Source organism: Labrus mixtus, chromosome 4 (assembly GCF_963584025.1).
Source record: "Labrus mixtus chromosome 4, fLabMix1.1, whole genome shotgun sequence".
NCBI classification, from domain to species: Eukaryota; Metazoa; Chordata; class Actinopteri; order Labriformes; family Labridae; genus Labrus; species Labrus mixtus.
In genome coordinates this window covers 26,577,733-26,599,048 of record NC_083615.1, presented here as the reverse complement: position 1 = coordinate 26,599,048, position 21,316 = coordinate 26,577,733, and the positions used below count along the sequence as shown (strand labels likewise).

General features: G+C 43.0%; 1 protein-coding gene across 3 annotated transcripts in view; it reads left to right on the top strand.

The window, feature by feature from the left end:
* The first annotated feature begins 30 nt into the window (after positions 1 to 30).
* Positions 31 to 21,316, top strand: part of fgd4a (FYVE, RhoGEF and PH domain containing 4a) — a 68,355-nt gene continuing 47,069 nt past the window's right edge. The window contains exon 1 of one of the 3 annotated variants that reach the window (XM_061036685.1): positions 31 to 239. In XM_061036685.1, coding sequence (XP_060892668.1) covers positions 140 to 239 — 100 coding nt within the window. In that variant the 5' untranslated portion in view covers positions 31 to 139. Of the gene's footprint in view, positions 240 to 7,145; positions 7,289 to 7,362; positions 7,508 to 21,316 lie in introns of those variants that run through there. The other 2 variants (XM_061036687.1, XM_061036686.1) reach the window with 2 other exon arrangements.

Genomic DNA, 21,316 nt, shown 5'->3' with positions numbered 1-21,316 from the left:
CTCCTCCTCCTCCTCCAGGCTCTCAGGCGAGACTTTTACCTGCACAGAGGGGACGAGCGCGCTTCTTTCGTTCTTTCTGTTTTCTTTTTCGACAGAGTAATTTCCGGTCACTTTGAATGCGTTTCACTTCAGTGTCTCAATGCTGGAGCGGTCTCTGCCTGTCACAGGAATGGAGGGATTCAGCAGAGTCGCTTTTCGCAGGAAACAAACAAGTCTGGACATTGTGGAGCCAGAAGAAGGTAGGATCTTAAGGAATGCAACCTTCATAACAAAAACACAACTTTCACCACTTCTAGAAACTTCTGTATCATGGATAGGCTTCTCATTCTTCTGAACTGCAATTTGAAAAAACCGTTGTCTCCTATCTGGCTGATTTATGCTGATTTGTTGGTGTATACTATTTTATTTTGGATCCATATGGAGGCTGTGTAGTATGACCTTTGTGGGTTAAACTTAAGAATTAGGCCATTACAGGCTTTAAAGTGTTTAGCAGGCACTGGTGACTCAGTGTTCTGACCTGCTGCAGGTCATGTTTTTGTCAGGCTTGTTGGGAAAGCATGGAAGAACCAGACTGTAACACACCTACATTATAGCCCCTTGTTTACACACAACCGCTGCTCAGCAGGTATGAAGGTTTTAGAGGCAGGTACCAGCCTGTTGTGTTAGCATCTTCATGCTGGAGGGCACATTTCTTTCCCTTTGTGGAGACTACTACTTCATGGGAAGACTGCAAACTCAGTGTGCTCTAAATGCACCTCCCAGAAACATGCACAGATACATTCTCTGACACAAAGGTCCATGTGCAGAAGAAGCCTGATCAAAAATAGTCTTTGGATCAGTCTCCAGGCTTCCGGATGAATCTCTGCAGAGCTGCAACCTGGCAGCTGTGACTGAAAGTTTGCCCAGGCTTTACTCTGATTAAGCAGCCACATTTTTACAAATCATCCAAATACATGTCGGCACTCCTGCTGCTGCGTGTTACTATCTGGGTACAACGCCTTCAGAGATTCGTCTTATCTTGAATCTCTGTGGAGTTCCTGTGCGAACATGAACCTGAGGTTACTCACTGTAGCTGCAGCTTGATATGAACTTTGCTCTTTGGTTATACTGCCACTATTATGATTGGACTAGGTGTCCGTCAGCACTCAGTCACAGTTAACGAGCGATATGGCAGGAAGTGAGGTACGAGCTAGAATACTCAGATATGTTATCTGTCAGTGAGTCAGTGTGTTAGCAATCTTGGAGTCACATGTTTGTATAGATTATTTTCAGCATCATTAGACCCCAGGATTGCACAACTATACAACTTTTGACGCATCCCTAAGTGGGTTCTGGATCCAAAATAAACAGGCATAATGAAGCAAAAACATCCACACATCAGCATGTTGGAAAAGGGACGTTTCACTCGATTATGTTGGCTGGAAACGTCTCCTGTTGCTTAATACATCCTTTATCGGGAGCTCCCTGAGGTGCAGATGTTCTTGCTTCTTGATGCTTTACACATCTGCTTTGACCAGATGAGAAAGTAAAGATACTTAAAAAAAAGGACTAATGATCGGGTGAGTGTGGAACTGGAACTGAGGCCAGTTTTACATCATTACAGCTTTATTATCAAAGGTAAATGTTTCTTATAGCCAGGGAAGACGAGGGGGGAAAACAAAGAGAGACGGGCAAATGGACTAAATAAATGAATAGCAGTGGTTAACCCTGATTGGTAGAACAGTCATCCTTAACGGTCCCTGCTTGACTCCGACCCTCGTCCCTTTGGTGCACATCCTCCTCGCTCTCTGTTCCCCTTTTTTTTGCAGAAGTAGAGTAATCATTTAAATCTTGATTATCTTGTTTTCATGATCGTGGGAAGCCCAGGCTCACTCACTGCCCTAGGAATTAAGTCAGAGGCCAAAAACCATCTTTATAAATTACATGAATAAATCAAGTGACATCAGGACACTTAAATTGTTAATCCACCATTGAAACCATCATTAGTTAAATGTTAAAATGAAAGATCAGAGAAATATCACTTTAATGGCCTGTGAAAAAGTACCGTCTTAAACCTGTTTGACCTGGATATGGGAAGTCTAAATCGATGTCCAGAGGAGCTCAGATTCTCTTCTCTGGACGAGGAGGACATTTATGTGGAACACATCGAGCCTCAGAGGCTGCTCCCCTCGGAGACTTCATTAAATCTTCCTTCAGAAACCTTTAACCCTCGTCATCCAATTGGTTTTTCCTCCCAGTCAGAATGGCAGTGCTTTGGTTTCATTACTGAGCTCCTGCAGACGTATCAGTCATCCTGTTAGTGAAGGACTGCAGCTTACTTTGACATGAAATGTGGCTCCTTTTTCCAAAGTGAAAGCACTAGATGAAGCAAACGAGCATATTTTGAGTTCCCTGGGCACAGCTGAATGTTCTTCCATTTGACTGGGCTCAATACTAATCTTAGTGATGGAGCACTTTTCATTGCGGCTGCCCGATTCCGCATTTATCAGATGACAAAGAAGAGACTCACAATCACAATGATCCATCTCTCCTTGTTATTTTGACTTCAAGCACCTTGTCAGTTTAGTTTTGGATCCTCCTGAGCAGAATAAATGTTGACTTTAAGGTCGTCTGTAGTTTAAGCTACTCTATAAATGGGTTCATATTTGTAAATCTGACTCTGAAAAAGTCAGTGTCACTGTCATGTATGTCTATTTTTTTAATAATTTTCAGTGGAAGTAATCATTCATGAAGTCTGCAGTTCTGTTGTCCTTTTGCTCAGTCATCTTTAAATGTAAACAGAAAACATCATCCTGTCAGCTGAGTGTAGTGGTTGGATTATACACTGTAGACATAAACACTAGGGTTGTCATGATACAAGAATTTGTAACTTTGATATAATGCTAGTTAAATTAGAAACATTTTGATAATTGTTACGATGCCACGACCACAAAAATAGACGTCCTAAGCACCCAATGTTTGGCAAATAGTTTGTTTTTAATGATCAAAAATGGCAAGACAACTTTCTTTAAAGCCTGGCTCAGGCTGCAGGATAATCAGGTCGATTTGTGGTCCGATTCCTCCTTCCCGAATATCGTGGGGTTGTTCCAGACTCAAGGCTGCTCAGAACCGATTATCTTCCCAGATGATCTTGTAGGGTGAGTCGTATAGAGATCCAATCTTAATGTCCACAATCTGCTCGAAGATCGTCTGGGATGCCCAAATTGATTTCTAACATGTTTGATATTTAGGATTTAATAGCTTGACGATTACGTCATAAACGGGTCTAGAGGAAGTTGTGTGTGACTACAATAAAGTGAGAGACAATGGATGAGTGGACAGGAGGGGCAACAAGTGGCAGGACGCAACCTGCACAGGTGACCTCCAGCTCTCACTGAAGAACAGACAATCCATGTTGTCCGAGTCTCTCCAGACATTTCTTCACATGTTTAAAAAAGAAAAATGTTTTCGTCCTCTCAGCATTATAATCGCAAATTTAACCGCCAGCTCCATTGTTTACGTGAGGTCACATGAGGTGGTGCGTTCCTCAGTCGGGCACAATGACCTCAGTAAAATCCTGTAGTGTGTGATGTACCATGATTTTCATCTCTGTAGTGTGAGCATGCTTGAGATTGAGATTAAGTCAGGCTTAACTTGCAGAAATATGTAGTCACCGTTTCAGAGTGTGAGGAGCCGTTTGCCGTCTGCAGAAACAATTGAATGTAATTTCTTCATGAACATCACTCCACAGAGTATCTTAGTAATCATAAAAAACAGATGGAGGGACATTTATTTAGTGTTTAAAGCACAAATAGCCTGCGGGTGTTTCGGGTTGAGCTGCTGTTGCTGTGAGGAAGGACAGCTGTATCAGTGTGTAACAAAGGATCTGTTTGTTTTGGGTGTGCACAGACGGAAGCAGTGGGACTCCTCGTGAATCAGAGGCAGTGTGGCCTGCTCGCCTCCTGCTCCGCGGATTGTTTCGCTGCTCTGATGCACATTCATCCTGAAGTGAACCCTCTCCCTGTCCTCTGCAGGCTTTAACTCACTGCAGGAAACAGAGGTGCTGTTGTGCAGCTCAGTTCATGATGGCTCAGACTAGATGATCGCCGTGCATTGCTGTACCACATCAGTACAAGCTTCACATAAATCACAGCTCTGTGTATGGACAGACATCGCTGCATTGGTTTTTCAATTCGTAAAGGTCAAGTTTTCTTCCCATGTTTTGTGATTAAATAAACCAGAGGCACTGTTTTGTCAATAACTTCTGAACAGAAACAGAGAATGTGTCTTCTCAGAGTAGAAGTAGTAAAATGTCCAGGGTGGCCTGCACCTTTATTTAAAATGTGATTAGCCGCTTCAGGTACCCCAAAATCTTAAATCAACTATTCTGGCAGGGTTGCAACAGGTTAACAACGTTCTTTACATTTCAGTGTGGCAAATTTTGATTATTACGTTTTTAGAAAGTAAATAGAGAATTTAAAAGTTGTGTTTGAGAATGAAAAGTCACTGTGTGGTTAATCACAGTTACACTTTAATCTATTGACTGGAGTAATTTTAATTTCAGTGTCGGTTTAAACAGGTTGATTTGTGAATCTTAAATGGCTAGTTTGATGTGTTCAGCTATGACTTCTTAGAATTTCAATTCCAGGGGCGTTGATGTTCTTTCCATGTACAGAGGCTATAGTCCTTCAAGTGGGCAGCCAAGGTTCAAGTCCGACCTGAGGCTCTTTTCCTGCATGTCAGTCCCCACTCTGTCTCTGTCTCTCTCTCTCTCTCTCTCTCGCTCTCCTGATTTCCTACTCTATCCACTGTCTTATCCAAATAAAGTCAAAAGCCCAAAAATAAAAAAATAATTTCAGTTCAAGCTAATTGTCTTGAAAGTTGAGCTCTCAGAATCGAGGAAGGAATCTGGAAAAAAAACACGTATTGAATTTATTTATTCCTCCACATTGAGAGCACCTTAAATGCTGCGGAGAGGGAAGTCTGGGTTGACTTACTTTGCTTTTGGCCATCGCAACCCGACCTCGGATAAGCGGAAGAAAATGGATGACTGGATTAAATGCTCTGAGTCTTCTTGGGCTTTCCCTCCCGGAAAACAACGTTTAAAAAATGTGACAAAAACTGAAAAATGTTTCATAACACTCCACTAACAGGCTGGTTCAATACTGAAGTTATTTACCTTTTAGGTATTCATTATAGTTTAGAAGTATGAATCAGTGTTTCCTCTTTATTTCACATTCTTGCTTAACAGTGCCTCTGATGCCCCCAGACAGCTTCTCCCCCCCCCCCCCCCCCCCCCCCCCCACACACACACACACACACACACACCCACAATAGTGACGTGAGGCCCACCCTCGCCTACACAGACATCCATCTTTTACCTCAGAATGGAGGGGATTGTTTGAGGAGGTTAATGGTTTGCTCAACTGATAATATTGATGTGTGTGTGTGTGTGTGTGTGTGTGTGTGTGTGTGTGTGTGTGTGTGTGTGTGTGTGTGTGTGTGTGTGTGTGTGTGTGTGTGTGTGTGTGTGTGTGTGTGTGTGTGTGTGTGTGTGTGTGTGTGTGTGTGTGTGTGTGTGTGTGTGTGCGTGGGCTGCATTTGGCAGGAAGCAGCTGATTCATGTGTGTGCTTGTGTAATATTCCTGAGCAGTTGCACGCTCATGCTCTCACAGACAGTTTGAGGTGCTCCAGTTTGCACTTGAACCAGTAGATGGAGGTAAATGTTCATAGATGTTGAACTCACAGAGCAGCAGCTCGACCTCCACGCTGCTCACCGTGAGGTATGAACACACGCAGAGTATTTGACAAAATGACAACAAAGCTACCACACACACAATATCTCCTGATGTGATGCTGTGCTGCTGCTCACAAATCAATCAGGTAACCGTCATGATGATCGTCTTGGTCAAATTGTCTCACTAAAACTAAGAGTTACTTTCATTTCAGAACAGGTTATCGTTCTCTTTCTCACTCAGTGGATCTGTTTTGATTAACAGATGAAATTTACAAAATTTACAAACAGTTTTGCTCTAGGCTGGGGGTGGAGTCCATGGGTAGAGATACCAGCGGAGGGGAGGGGATTTTTTTTTTTTTACCAGAATCCCACTGTGACATCACAAGGAGAGCAAATTTGAAACAGAGTATTTTCCTCTGTGTTGTAAGACTTATGCAGACCACAAACAAAGGACTGGATGGGTTTATTTCACATTTTGTGGGTCGGTAGACACTCAGGATACCCAAATATATGTTCAGAAACACTGTAAGAGTGGATTTTTTATTATATGTCCCCTTTAATGCTATTCTATTCTAGTGCTATATCAGGGATAGAATGGTAGGCGCCTCTATGTTTGCAGGAGGTTGTTAGGTGAGTCACCTTGTTGCACCCAGAGTGCTGAGGATCAAACTTGTTACAGGAGAGCTGGTCCTGTTACTGAGAGGGTAACTCAGGTATTTAACAGTTTAAAATGTGTTTTTGCACCTTTAAGAGTCAAACAAAATCCATGAGCAGACTGTTCTCTAATGGCATAATTGAATTATTTTTAAATCTTTATGTTTTCTCAAATCCCATCAGCTCAGGTTTAAACACTGAGTCAGGGAAACATGAAACTGTTGGTGCTTACTTTTGTCAATCCCAAAATGCTAAGTCAATAGGAGGCTAAATATCTGCCATGCTTCAGTCAGGTCCCTCTGTTTTTCTTTCCATAAACCAGCCAGTGTTTCCTGCACTGCACTTTGCGTCGTTTCCCCCTCCTCACTGGCATTGTGAGCCTGCGAGCTTCTTCCCAGACACTTGCTCTACTCTCTGTAACCTCTCAAGCTCCGTCTGAGAGAGTTTGGACACCGAGGGACCGAGGGGGACTTGAGGAAGTAGCTTCACAGAGAGGAAGATATGGGGAAATTCTGTTACCTAAGTTTTTTTTTCCACTCACCTTTGCGTAATTGAGGACATCCAATTCGTAAGAAGGATGTGCAATGTCGGTGGTTTGATGACTCGTCTTCAGTCTTGTCTGTGCGTTCTGAAGGAGTGGAGTCAAGTCAGAGAAGCGTCCAGTCAGAGTGGCCTCTCTGCTTATTTGTTCCCAGGCGGAGGTAGAGGAAGGAAGGGGAGAAAGCACTAAACAGAGGGGTATTTAAGGCCGTCGTTTCCACTTGGGAAACTAAACGTTAGTACTTCTCCTTGACCTCCTTATCTTGTCAGACACTTCATTTCTACTTTCTCTATTGCGTTCTGTCTGCCGGCGTGGACACAGCATGGACTGCCTGACCGACGCCTGCTGGAGGTGCCATTTCAGACACGTTTCCTCGGGTAGGTGATCCTTACAGGCTGGACGAATCAGTGAGGATGAACACTGTCATTACTGAAATATATGCACACGTTAGCTGGAGATCTTGTGTTTGGTATTCCTTTTTTTTTCTTTCTTGTTCAAATTAAAAGACTCTGGACTGACGATGAAACGACGGCGCAAGTACTGGTTTTGGAACCGGAAAGGTAAAAACGCTAGGATGTGTCTGCTCTGCTGTTATGGTAAGACTTTAAGACTCAACATCTGGCTTTACACCGAAACATCCTGGATGGGTTGATGTGATTTGATGAAAATAATTATAATTAAGTGAAGATTATAATTCTTTTCAGCCCATCCTTTCACAAACATCATCAGTGACTCATCTCTCATTACCATGAAGTATTCCCTTGACTTGTTTCGGCCCCGCAGCCCTGTCATCCTTGTTTGCATGTTTTTTTGGTTAACCTTATTTTACCTGCAAACTGGATTAATCTCCTGATGTTTCATCTTCTCAAATACACAATTTACTTTCCACTCAGCTGATTTGATACTGTGTCCTGTGACTATGCAGAGTGGTGATTCTAGAGTCTGTCGGGGCCCATGGCAAAAATCAATCAGCGGGCCCTCCAACCAGCGTTCAGATGTGGAATGAGAGTGAATGCTGTCAGATGGGGCCCTCTCATGGGAGGTTTCCTACTGTCATTGCAAAATTTGCACATTATGTGTCACTGCTTTAGTTTACATTACACACATTGTTGTGGCAAAAGCAATGGGGGCGCGATTCAGGAGATCTCCCTGCAGAGAGCAGCCCACTGTCTTAGTGGAGAGATGACCGCAACTCTCCAAGCTGGCTCGCAAGTATTCGTGTGTGCCAGGAACTGTGCGCTCCGAAATGGTGTTCTTATCAGTAGATAATATTTTTGACAAAAAGAGAGCTGCACTCAATCCTATTTAAGTTGATAGATTTGTGTTTCTGGATAATAATAATATAAATGAAGGCGGTCCTTTCTGATTGTCAACAGGCTGTTGGTTTTGGGTTCATTATTGCTACGGTCAAATGAAGAAATGAAAATGTTTTGTGTGTGTGTAGCGGCTGTACTTTGAACTAATAAAGATGTGAGCTAGTCAGACCCAAACTGTTCTTCAGGGTGTATAGGTGTTTATTTCTGCTGTCAAGATGGCCATTTTAACATGGCTTTGAATGGGTCTTCCAGGCTTTCACAGCCGGCCTCAAGTGGACATTTGAGGAACTGCAGTTTTTTGCACATTCATTTTTCAACACAGTAGGTTGCAGCTTGGAAATGACCCATAATTAGGTGCCTAGGTCTTCTAATTATGTTGCCATGGTATTGGACCAGGTGTCAATATCGTTTGATTTCTACTAGTTTAGTATCAAAGTTTTAAATTCTGGTATCGGGACAACCCTGCAGCAGTGTGAGGGAGAATTAAAATCCACCATGCTGGAGAGAAGACAGTTTTGTTCTTAGAGGCCTGGGAACTGTTCCCCGTCTTAAGACCCTTGTCTAACCAGTCGGGTCTTTTGGCAACGTCCTCGATGGCCCGCTCCCCAGCTGCGTCTGTGTTGTGTGGCTGTTTAACATGCAGCAGAGCAGGGCAGTTGAAGTGTGAGTACGTCTGTGTGTGCTGTAACATTTGCAACCCCTCGATTGTGTACTTTTCCTTGGGTGGTGTGTATTCCCGGTGAGCTGGGGTGAGTCACCCTCATTTATTAGCAGAGCAGAGGAAACACGTTGAGGCGTTCTGCTTTCATTCTTGTTGGCAGGAAGGAAAAGGCTGGGAGCTCCAGTCGGCCCGGGTCCTTTCACCAGCCTCATTGTTTCAACGTGGGAGCAGGAATACAGCAGCAGCCATGAAACTTCTCTGTACCAGCCGGTCTAAACTCACATGCTTTATAACTTTTCATCTTATTCCAAAGGTAGTTTTACCAGTTTGGAAATGGTCTTGTAGTTTACGGCTGATTTTAATGTGATGGTGAGCTGTTTCTTTAAAATGTGGATTATTGTCAAGTTTATGAGGACTACAGATTCTGTTTGTCTGTCTGCAATAATACGTGAAAGTAATAAACAGATTCAGGTGATCAGCACAGAAATGCTGTAGTTATGATGAAGGTCATTTTTAAAACAGGCATACCACTTCATAGTTTGGCCACTAGTGGGCAGCATTGATGGGTGTAGTTTTCTGTTGTTTAGGGTCTTTTAATTGTGACACCTTCATGCAGGTTGTTGTAGATTTAATTTATGCTGAGGATGAATATTTTAATTTCTACTTCATCACCACTCTCCAAACATTGTGATCACATTCAGATCCATTATTAGTGAGACTACGCAGGCTCTCATCCTCAGCCTTTAGACGCCTGACTAGTTTTTCTCAGCACGGTTACTTACTTAATAATTCCCCCCTGTGACTTTCTTGCGTGTTTGCGTGTGCTCTGCCGCTCTAACGGAGCTCCGGCTTCAGATTCAACAGCACAGTATGTTCTCACAGTACGAGCTGTGTGTGGATGTGTGGAGGAGAAACTAGAAAGTCAGGTAGTCGGGTGGAGAAAGATGAGGAGCTAAATTTAGACCTGTTCTTCTCTTGCTGTGGTTTCATGCTCTGCAGTACGAGGTGACTGCGAGGTGGGCTTTTTCTTTCTTTTATTTGTCTTTGTTGCTTCTCTTCTTTCTCTCTTTTTTCTCTCTCTCTACATTGATCCACATTCCTCCCGCTCCCGGCATGCCTGTGTCCTGACACCATGCCCAGATTATAGTTTGACTGACGAGGGATGTGTGCGCACATACATTAACACACACCTTGACAAATGTATTAGACACTGACATTAAGCTCATGCAAACATATTCTCTAACAGGTAACAGGGCAAACATCTCCTTTGTGTGTTTCTGCTCAAGTAAAGACTTTACATTATAATAACGGCTGCAGATCTTTATGCAAATCATTAATGCCCTTAAATATTGAACTCGCTTCAGGGCAGCGATAACAGGATTTAAGTGCCTTAAATAAATATTGTAAACTCTTTCTTTAACCAACGCCTGTGAACCCTGAGCTCATGTATTTACTACAGGGCCAGAATTTAAAACTTTGATACCATTCTTGTTAAAATCAAACGATACCACGGCAACAAAAATAGAAGTCCTGGGAAATCCATATGGGGTAATTACTTGTTTTGAATTACCTTAAAAATGCAGAAAACTCTGACGCATGCTGTCTAATAAAGTGTGCAATATTTTGCCACTGTCACTGCCTCTGCGCTCTGTGTTTGAAAGAGCCATAAATATAACTTGTGCATCTTTTTGAGAAGCCTAAAGGACTCAAGAAACGTCAGTTATTTGAGTATTTACCAACCTGTGATTTGAAATGGACCACAGAGGATCACAGAGGAGGTGAAACTGTCTAAACTGCACAACATAACGTTGCAAACATACTTGTGTAATTTACAAAGTGTCATCACTCTTATTCCACTTTGAACTGACCTGCGTGAGTTTGAACAGACCACAGCTGCTCTCTTTCTTTCTCTCACGGCAGCTTTTTGGGCCACATTTGGAAAACAAAAGAGAAAGAAAAGTGCTGAGGGTACTTTATAACATTCATCATGCCCTTTAATATGCTTTCTTAAAGGAGCAACCTGTATGATATGTAGTGGATTCAATCATAAAGTAACCTTACTATATGATCAGACATTAAAGAAACATACTATGTTGAAGTGCTGTCTTCTCTGACAACAATGCAGCAGCCAGTATGTCCTCCTTCTAACTTGAGATTCTGGTCCTGAATGCTCTGGATTTGTTTGGACCAGAGAAGGTAGGCGGTTTTAAGACACCCCCACACGGCCGCTTTGGACGCCCCTCAGTTTACCAGATATGAGAGCAGTTATCAGGTCAAACCAACAGGTGTTGCAGCGATGGAAGCGGGCAAGAGAAGTGGTTCGGATAGAAGTTCCACGAGCAGAAACGTGCTCAAACTAGGATCAATATTGGAGATGCTTTTGAAAAATGGAGAGAGGTTAGAACACAGAAAGGTTTACAGACCGATGCAGAGCTGGATAAACACTGAAGCTTCAGTGTTCACCACATGGCAACCTGCGTGAGCATCGACTGTAGTGAGGAGGGGGCGGGGGGAGACAGCTCTCTACAATGTTTTGAATTTGGACTGCAGTACCCGTTTTAAACACTAGGTGTCAGGTGTCATTTTGCTCCTGCAAATTGCTTTGCAAGTTGAACACTTGTAGTATTATTTTTTGATAACTCAGGGGACACATTCAGAGTGAGCAAACATCTGCTCAGATTTTTTGTTCCTCTGGATTAGTCAGAAACACATTTTCCCATTTTCTTAATATACTCTTATTTTTATTTGTGTTTTCAGTGTTTCCCCTACCATTATATTAGGGGGTGCCCCCCCCCAACGGCCCCTCCCGCCTTATTTTTGGGCTTTTTGTGCCTTCATTGTAGAGATAGGATAGTGGAGAGAGTTGGAAATCAGGGAAAGAAGTCATTTAAGGATACCTTTCCGAGAGAAAAGGACAGCTGTCATTAAAAGTAACGCATGAACACCAAGATTCCTTCAAGTGTTTGTGTCGGTGTGTCGGCGTGTCCCCCCCCCCCCAACGCTGTGAACCTAGGGGAAACTCTGGTTTTTGTAAATGACGAACTAACTGTTAGAGATTTTCATGTGACCTGTAATTTCAAATGTGGCCACCTGAGGGCTTTTCTGGCTCTCAGTCAGTGACCCATGAGCCACAGCTCTCTCTTTCTCTCTTTCTCTCTCTCTCTCTCTCTCTCTCTCGCTCTCTCTCTCTCTCTCTCTCTCTCTCTCTCTCTCTCTCTCTCTCTCTCTCTCTCTCTCTCTATTCAACCCATCAGGAACAAAACTCCTTAATGTTTTAACAGCCAGAGCAGATGCATTACTATCTGGCTCATAATGTCTGTGCTTCCGTCAGGTTGTGAATGAAATCCAAGCCTCCCCACTCGGCCTGTTATCAGTCAGAACTGAGTATCAGATCTGCTGTTACGTGGTCATCCATTAACGATGGCGTGTTTGCGGGGACGTGATTTTCAAAACCTGCTCAGAATAAGATTGACATGAAGATCCAAACATTCAGGAAGAGCAGAGATAAGGAATGTCGACGCAAGGTCTGCATTTTTTGGCTAGAGGTTCATCAATAGAAGATAATTGACCTCGTCTGCATGATTACAATTACTCTTGACTTTACAAACTAGCCTCTGATACACACATGCCGTCACTGACACACTCCCCAACATGAAAATAATGAGGCACTTATCGCTCGCGGGGATCTCTCTCACCTCTTGGAGTTAATTCCGGCTGGATTATTGTGGGATTTATTCAGTGTGTTTACTGCCAGGAAAGATGAGCTTGATAACGGGGATAATGAAATCAACCAAGCATGCTCGGTGCTGAGACGCACTTTTCAAACACTCGCAGTAAACTAATTGTTTAATCAATTCTGTGTCGAGATGAACTCGATTGTCTGGCCGTGTTGTTGTTAATCCTGCAGCAGTGTTCAGGAGAGAATCTGCAGTTTAAGGTCGTCATGGTACCAGAAAAAAAAAAACCAAACGATATTCATATCAGTTTGATACATAGCAACAAAAATAGAAGTCCCTAGGCACCCAATATTTTATAATTTCTTATTTTTAATCATGAAACAAATGCAGGTGACCTCCCGCAAGCTGTCTAAACTGCACAAATACATCGGCAACGTTTTGGTGACATGACATACTTTTACACTTTAGACAGTGTGCAGGAGTTTGCTTGCAGTTTGAAAATAAATGTAGTTTTTTTAAAAGCTTCCGCACCTTTGGATACTAACGTTCCCTAAAACAACAGAGATGGTATCATTAAAAACAAAGTGGTATAGAAGAGTATCACACATTTTGATAACCTCACTCTGCACGGTCAGCTTTAATCTTGGCTGGGTTTTTGGCTATTGCAGGAGAAGACTGACAGCATGCATGACATGACAGAGTGTGTGTGTGTGTGTGGGAGTGTGTGTGTTTGGGAACCAATCCAAGGTGCGTTGTTGTACGACAAGAGGGCAGATGCTGACCTCGTTGCCTGCAGTGCCCTCATGACAGATGTGCCCTGCTGCTGAAATGATGCCGATTCAGCGTGTGCATCTCGGGTTTTTTTGTATGTACCTTTTGTTCTTATGTGTGTGAGTCTTTGAGCATGTGTGTGTCTGCAGATAATACCCATCATTCATCACTGACCTTCATAATGTGCGTGGGGCACCGGGAGGGGGGGGGGAGTCAATGAAAACAGCACGGGTTCAAAAGCAGTGTGTGTGCATGCCAAATGTGGGTGTGTGCGTTGTGTGTAGGTGAACCTGCATTTTAAGTGATGGGGGGTTTAATTAATGATGTGTGTGTGGGAGGCCCATGTTATGGGGATGTGGAGGGTGATGGCCCAGAGCCATGCCGCACCCCCCTCCCCTCGCCTCTCTGCTGAGGCCAGAGACAGGAGAAAGAGATGGAGGGTGAAGGGAGAGGGGAGGGGGGACTGGAGTATGAGTAGAGAGGAAGGTGGATGTGACAGACAGGCAGCTGAGGTTGCAGGGAGGATATGCCAGCTGCAGTGACAAGGAGGTAGAGAGAGGTGTGAGGTTGGCAGAGTGAGTGTGTGTGATGAGTGGGAGGAAGGTAGCAAGGCAGACGGAGTGAGGAGGACAGAGTAAAATATATGCAAATATACATTACAACCTTAAAGTTGAGCTTCAAAAATACATTTCTATGCACTGAGGAGTTAAAAAGCAAACTGCGCCACTCTTTGAGTCTCCTGAACTCAACATAGAATGGAAGCATTTATCTTAATCCAAAACATCCGACAAAAGATACTGGAAAGCTTCAGGAGTTTTTACAGTTTGAGTTTAGAAAAAGGTTGATGTGCTCTCTGTATTCTGCAGACAAGCAGGAGGAAGCTCTCATAAATCTCACACACACACACACACACACACACACACACACACACACACACACACACACACACACACACACACACAAACATACACACACACACTGACACTCTGAGCTGCTGTCATCCGAGGCTGCAGTTTTCACTTGAAAGCCAAAAGATGTTGCTGCCTTAAAGCTACACTACTCAAATAACTCTTTCTTTTGTTTTATTGTTATTATGAGGTTATATTAACGGTATCTTTAAACCTTTTATTTTACCTGGGGGCCTAGGATCATTTTGGAATTACCCCTTTATGTCAGTATTTGATGTGACGTCTGTAATTTACTCACATTTACTGACATTTCTGATTGAAAACATTGAGGTGCTTCATGACCATCACCTGGTCTATAGGGGGCAGCGTCACACTTTACTGCATACAGCCTGTTGAATAATCACCTCACATATTGCAGGTGACACTGCTGAGAGACAGAAAATCTTCTTAAGATTGTAAAAAATAAGACAAAAAAAATAGACAGACAAAGTCGACAAACACGGTCTTTTCAAGTTCTCCTAGCTTTGTAGATGCTAGAGGTCATTTGTGTCGCTTACAGACGGACAGATTTTTTCGCCCGTGACATTTTGCTGATCCTCTTTCTCTACCATCTTCAGAGGTAACAGAGGAGAGATGGTTTAGTGGAACCGGCGGGGGAGCCCAGTGCTGTGTGTGTGTATGTTTGACTGTGTGTGTATGTGCCATGCTACTGCAACGCTGAAACACACTTTGAATTCACAGACCGGGACACCAATATTAGGCTGTTGCAGAATCAATATGAATGTACAAACAAAGATGTGATGACCGCTGAGCTTATTTATGGCCGGTTTGTGATGAGAAGCAGTCTGAAACGAGCTATACGATCTCACAAAAAGAAACTGCTTTTATTCTGCGATTTCAACTCTTCATAGTCTGAGTTGGAGCTCAGTTTGAGTTCAGTCGGCTGTAATGAAAGATTTAACTTTCTTCACATGCTTAGGCCTACAGGATGTCTGCACGTCAAAGCATGTGAGAGCTTCAGGGTCACCAAGGTGTGAGAAGGAGGGTTCGTTTTTGGCAGATTTACAGCGCACATGGCACCAAACATGGTGGTGTTATATGACACGTTTCATCACTTCTCAGTTTTAGATGGACAGAGAGACTTTAATTTAGGCGGTGTGTGTGTGTCTGTGTGTGTGTGGAGCGCTGACATTCACAGTGTGTGACAACAGATTGATCTGTGGTTTTGAAGAACGGCTTATCTTCCTCTGTGCAGCGTGTGTATGAAGTGTTTGACTTCATCCCTGGGTGTGTATTTGTGAGTTCTCTTTCTGCATTCATACATCTCTCAGTACGTGTGTGTGTGTGTGTGTGTGTGTGCTGTGTGTGCGCTCTGTGCACACACCTAGTGTAAATGAAGTCTATGGATTTGATGGCGTTGGCGTTAATGCCTGCATATTTGCCTGTGTGCTCACGTCAGATGACTCATTGTGTGGAGAATACTTAAACAGGCCCATTACTCACTGTCTCACTGAAAAGCAGTAGGCCTCTTCTGTAAAGTGTCACTATGGAAACAATAGACCATCCTGCCGATAATGATGAATGCATTGGGTACATAAGAGCTTTGATTTGCAAACACAATATTCAGTTATTCACTTCACACTAGGCGCCTGACGTTCTCTAATAGTCATATCCTGAGCCTCCGCGTGTGATTACTGACATGTTGACCGGATGGCGTCCTGTCATCTTCACATCAGTGGTTACATTTCTGTCCAGGTTTTTCATGAATATGTTTTTTAGAATCCACTGAGACACAAAGAGAAGCACACTATGGATTCACACGCTGACACCGAGGGAGCGTGTTTAACCCCTTCCCCTCAAGTTCACACAAAGTAGTTATCAAACGGGAAGGCACCATAATTAAGCACCATCAAGTGCAAGAGGCGGACAAAATTGTCCTTTGTTCGAGCTGCAATAACCTGTGTCCTGCATTGTTGTGTTAGCATGCTAATGTTAGCGCTCTTTAGTTAGCTTGTAGCTTCACATTGCATGTTAATAGACAGAATGACCGTGATCTAAAAACTCTTACTAACATCCAAATAATCAGTGAGTATGTTCTTCTTCTCTCTAGTTCTTGACTAAAACAGCTTTTATACACAAGGGGAGGAGCCGACCGTCCCGTCCATGTAAACACAGCTCTGACAACAACACAGCTGGCGGGACTCGAGCTTCTCACTCATTGTAGACAGTCATGACACAGAGACGCATTTACACAGGATAGACTTGATATCTGATGTATTTATGTGTAACATGTTGCACATTCTTCCTTTAAAGATGTCAAAGGTTCAGCACACAGCGAGGCAAAAACAGTCTGCAAACAATTCTAGAGGTGTACTAAAGGCTGGGTCAAAAAACAGGCAGAGATCAGTCACAGTAAGGCTTTCAGAAAAACACTAGGATGAGAATCACGAGAGAAACACAACAAACTGGCAACATGGGGGTACTAACAACCCTCTTAGAGACCAAAGTGGTTATCAGAATGAATATCCATTAGAGCAACAGCTGACTGTACATAAAGTTACACTGGGTTTATCAGAGAGTTTAAAACATGAACTCTCGAGCTAAGATAAATCCGAGATCTCTGTGTGCAGCTTTAGATGCAAACCAAAATAAGATGTCTGGATGTTCTCCAAGTTCATCTCAAGCTAACCACGTGATACTTGTCCTAAACTTCTCTTTAGGAGTAACAACAGTCAGCGCAAAATCACATAAAATCACATAAAAACAGAAAATAAAACCAGAAACCTAAAGGGGACATATTCTGAAAAATCCACTTGTACAGTGTTTTTGAACATATCTTTGGGTAACCTGAGTGTTTACCGACCCACAACATGTGAAATAAACCCATCCAGTCCTTTGTTTGTGGTCTGCATAAGTCTTACAACACAGAGAAAAATGCTCCGTTTCAAATTTGGTTGTCTTCTGGGTGAAGCAGAGAAAAATAAAAAGTAAAAATAATGTGCTTTATTTGGTTAAACATTTTGATCTAAAACAAAAGTGATACCAGTTCAAAAGCGGATGAACCACTCTGAGCTGAGAGTCTTTACATGTCTGTTAATAGACACACTGTTTTATTTGAACCAGCCACACGAGGGACTCCCACTTTAACTGTAGAAGAAGAAACATGCAGGTGATGCTGTTGAAAATAAGTCTGTGTGCATATATTATGACTGTTGAAAACTATTCTGATCTGTCGAATCTATTCCTAACAAGTGAAAATGTTATGCTACATGTAGTGTTTTCTTAGCTTTCAGCAGGTCAGGGATTCCTTTGTCGACTTATAAAGCGCTACAGGTCGTCAGTCGTCATGTTTAAGCTAACATTAAATCCCTTTTAATGCCTGCTTGTTAAACCCCAATGTCTGTTTTTGTTTGTGGTGTTTCTGTCAGATAAGTTTACTGTTACCTTTGAGAATTCTCCGACATTTTCTCTCATGTTTCTTTCGAGTAGATTGCACAACACTGACCATCACACCCATCATGAAACACAACAGAAGTGCTGCATGTCATCTCTGTGTATAGCATGAAATCAAACTGATTAGTTTGGTAATAGTGCTTCATGTTTTATACATTTTTTTAACTTCATTTTGATTTATTTACCTTTTTGTTTCTCGGGTATCTCTAATTTTTTATCAGTTTCTTGTTCTTAAAATGAACTTGAAGACAGGAGATTCTGCTTGTGTGTGTGTGTGTGTGTGTGTGTGTGTGTGTGTGTGTGTGTGTGTGTGTGTGTGTGTGTGTGTGTGTGTGTGTGTGTGTGTGTGTGTGTGTGTGTGTGTGTGTGTGTGTGTGTGTGTGTGTGTGTGTTTCTGCAGGCCATGTGACCCAATAGCAGTGAGTACCTGTTGGTGGTAATGTCTCTACAGTTAATAGCCAGGAAGAAGTGAGCGTGCAGTTAGCACATTGGTTTCCTGCATGTGGTTTACACAGACACAGTCCGCAGAGACATGCAGACAGCACACACACACACACACACACACACACACACAGACACACATACACACACACACTGCTGCTGATGGAGTGGTCTGGATGTAGTTATTGCTCTCTCGGCCTTCCGGTCACTAATTACTGTGTTGTGTAATGAGGGCTGCACTGACTCACCGTGTGTATGGAGGTGTGTGTGTGTGTGTGTGTGTGTGTGTGTGTGTGTGTGTGTGTGTGTGTGTGCGTGTGTGTGTGTGTGTGTGACACTAACAGTGTGTATCTTTGCCGTGAGCTGGTCGTTTCATGTAGCTGCTGAAAGTATTTTTTCTTTTAATGAGCATCCGTGTCCGGCACTGGTTGACAATAAAGTGTGTGACGGAGAATCACAGGCTGCCTGCTGACTGTCCAGCTGCAGCTAAACATCAGATCCTAAGAGGAAGAAATGTTAAACTTTGATATGATCCAAGTAAAAATCAAACAATATCAATACCTAAGTGGAGTCATTCATAATGTTGGATGCAGTTTGTAAACACAACATTCAAACTAGCCCCTCCTCCTCCTGGGCTCATCGCCCCCTGAAGCTCACCCTCACTGCAAGATGTAGTGTATACCTTTACTGCTTGTACCTACACTGCAAGCTAACTCATGCTAGCATAAGCCAACCGCCAGTGTTTGTCACCTGCCTGTCCAACAGGAAGCAGACCAACTCCACGTCCACGGGTAAAAGCCAACACAAGGTTCACCCTCGTTTTAGAACGAGCTTTATCCGCTTGGTGTTTCTCCTCACTGTGATTATATTTTCTCTTCTGTGACACTACTTCCACATCTGTTTGTTTGAATGGCGTCCAATCTCTGAATTGCATCCCCTTCCTAAACTCACCTGCTGCGCTGTCATTGACTGGAGGAAACACACCAGCTCCCTGCCCAGAAACGTCCAGAGTCAACCAGAACAAACCAGAACAGTAAAATCCAGTCAGAGGACAGAGTCTCTGCAGACACAGTCACCACCACACATGTATGGAGGCCCAGAAGAGACAATGGAGCAGCTTTACTTTAGGAGAAGTCTGTATTTTATTTTGAAGGAAAAACCTACTGACTCTATCTCTAAAATAAGAGAGACTGGTTTCAAAAAAATGCAAGCAAACTTCTTTTGTGTGCAGGAGTTTGCCTTCATTCTTTGATGGGTCCATTCCTCTCCTACGTGTAAGCACCTGTCTTATGGAGTTTTCTTTTTTTTTTTTAAAACGCTTTAAACACTTGTCAATGCTATTATTCTTTTTAACAATGGAGCTAACAATTAACGTGGTATCTAAAAGTGTCAGTGTATTGACAAGTGAGATGACAAAGGAGAGAGAAGGAGATCAGTGAGGAGGAGCTGGTTAAAGGAGAGGGTTAAAGAATGAGAGAAACCAAAGACGATATGACAGATTGGAGGATAGAAAGGAGGTCAGGACTGTAATGGCTGACAGTCTGAGTTAGTTGAGTGAGTGATCTCCTCAACATGACACCAGTTTATTTTCCCCCGAGTGCCCGAGGTGTGACTGTGTGTGCATTTACTTCAGCCCACAGGACGTTTCTCTGACGCGTTTTCTGAAAATAACACATCTGCCTGTGTGTGACTGTCACACTTCTCGCTGCCTGAAGGTCATTTTCACAGTTTTGACAAAATGTGAACGTCTGAGCTCTTCTTCCCTACTATGTCAACACTTCGTCCACTCCAGCCAACTACAACAGAGATCTGTCTGCTGCTCTCCAGTCCACTGTTTGAGCCGAGGAGTTACTGTATGAATGACGGATTCTGAGGAGGCAAACAGCAATACATGAAGAATCTCTAGAGATGATTTCACACATGCACTTCTGTAAATGTATAGAGGATTTCAGGGAAACTGTCACTGACAGCCTTCTGATCTGGTTGTTCACATGTGCATCTCACAGCGAGAGACTATCCCGGTCAGACAGAGGTGTGTATATACTATACTATGTGTGTGCGTGCGTGTGTGTGTGTGTGTGTGTGTGTGTGTGTGTGTGTGTGTGTGTGTGTGTGGGGGGGGGGGGGGGGGGGGTCGTCTCAGGAGGCATGACATGATGTAAAAAGAATGACAGAGCAAGACTTCGCTACACAAAGCTGTAATGAGAATATTTGCCTTTTAAACAATGTCATGTGCGGTCACAATATCAAGAAACTGGCGAGCAGAAAACATGATGCGGCAGTTTAATTACCTTCACAGAGATCATAGTGGTCATGTACAGTGTATGTTTGTGCACCAGTGGCAGACATAAACATCACCATCATCCCGCACTCCCTTGAGGTGTGTTTACCTGAGTATTTCTTGTTTCATTCAGTTCAAATCGACTTCACATCAAAACATTTACTCAGCAGGATGCAGGATGGTCAGAGTGAATAATTTGGCAGTTTATGTTCACACCTGCAGCTCATCCTGAAGCTTCAGGACTTTTCAGGAGTTTTGGAGCTCACTGCCTCTGGACATCAGAACGACGAGCTCTCTTTATGCTTTTAAAAGCCAACTAAAAACCCTTTTTCATATGGCTTTTTATTTGGAGTCATTTTATTACCTTGGTATCATGTCTGAACATGTGGTGGGGTTAGGGTCCTACATATGTAATATTTCTTACTGTATTCATGATGTTTTGATTCTGTGATCTGTGATCCCAACTTCTGCACTTTATCTGCGAACCAGTTAGCCCATTTGAGTTGTTGTTGCTCCTGATAGTTTGTGAACCGTTTCTTAATCATGTCATGATTATGATGATGTGTGCTGCTGCCCTCTTGGTCAGGTCACCCTAGTGAAAGAGAGCTTGATCTCAATGGGTTAATTAGCTGCTTAAATAAAGGTTAAATAATTAAATATACAATATCTAGATTCCACCACCAGGGGGCTCTCAATCAATACTGCAATAACAAAAGATGACGTAGAGGCCGGCGGGGAATCATGGGAGTTCTCTCTGCTGCTCTCTCCCCCCCGGTGAAAACAAACTCTGTGTTGACCGTAGTCATGGCGACCAAGCGAAACCGACCTGAGGAAGAGAATATGTTTACAGAGGAGTTAATGTATCAGAGTATAATCTACATGACATTTTTATCACAG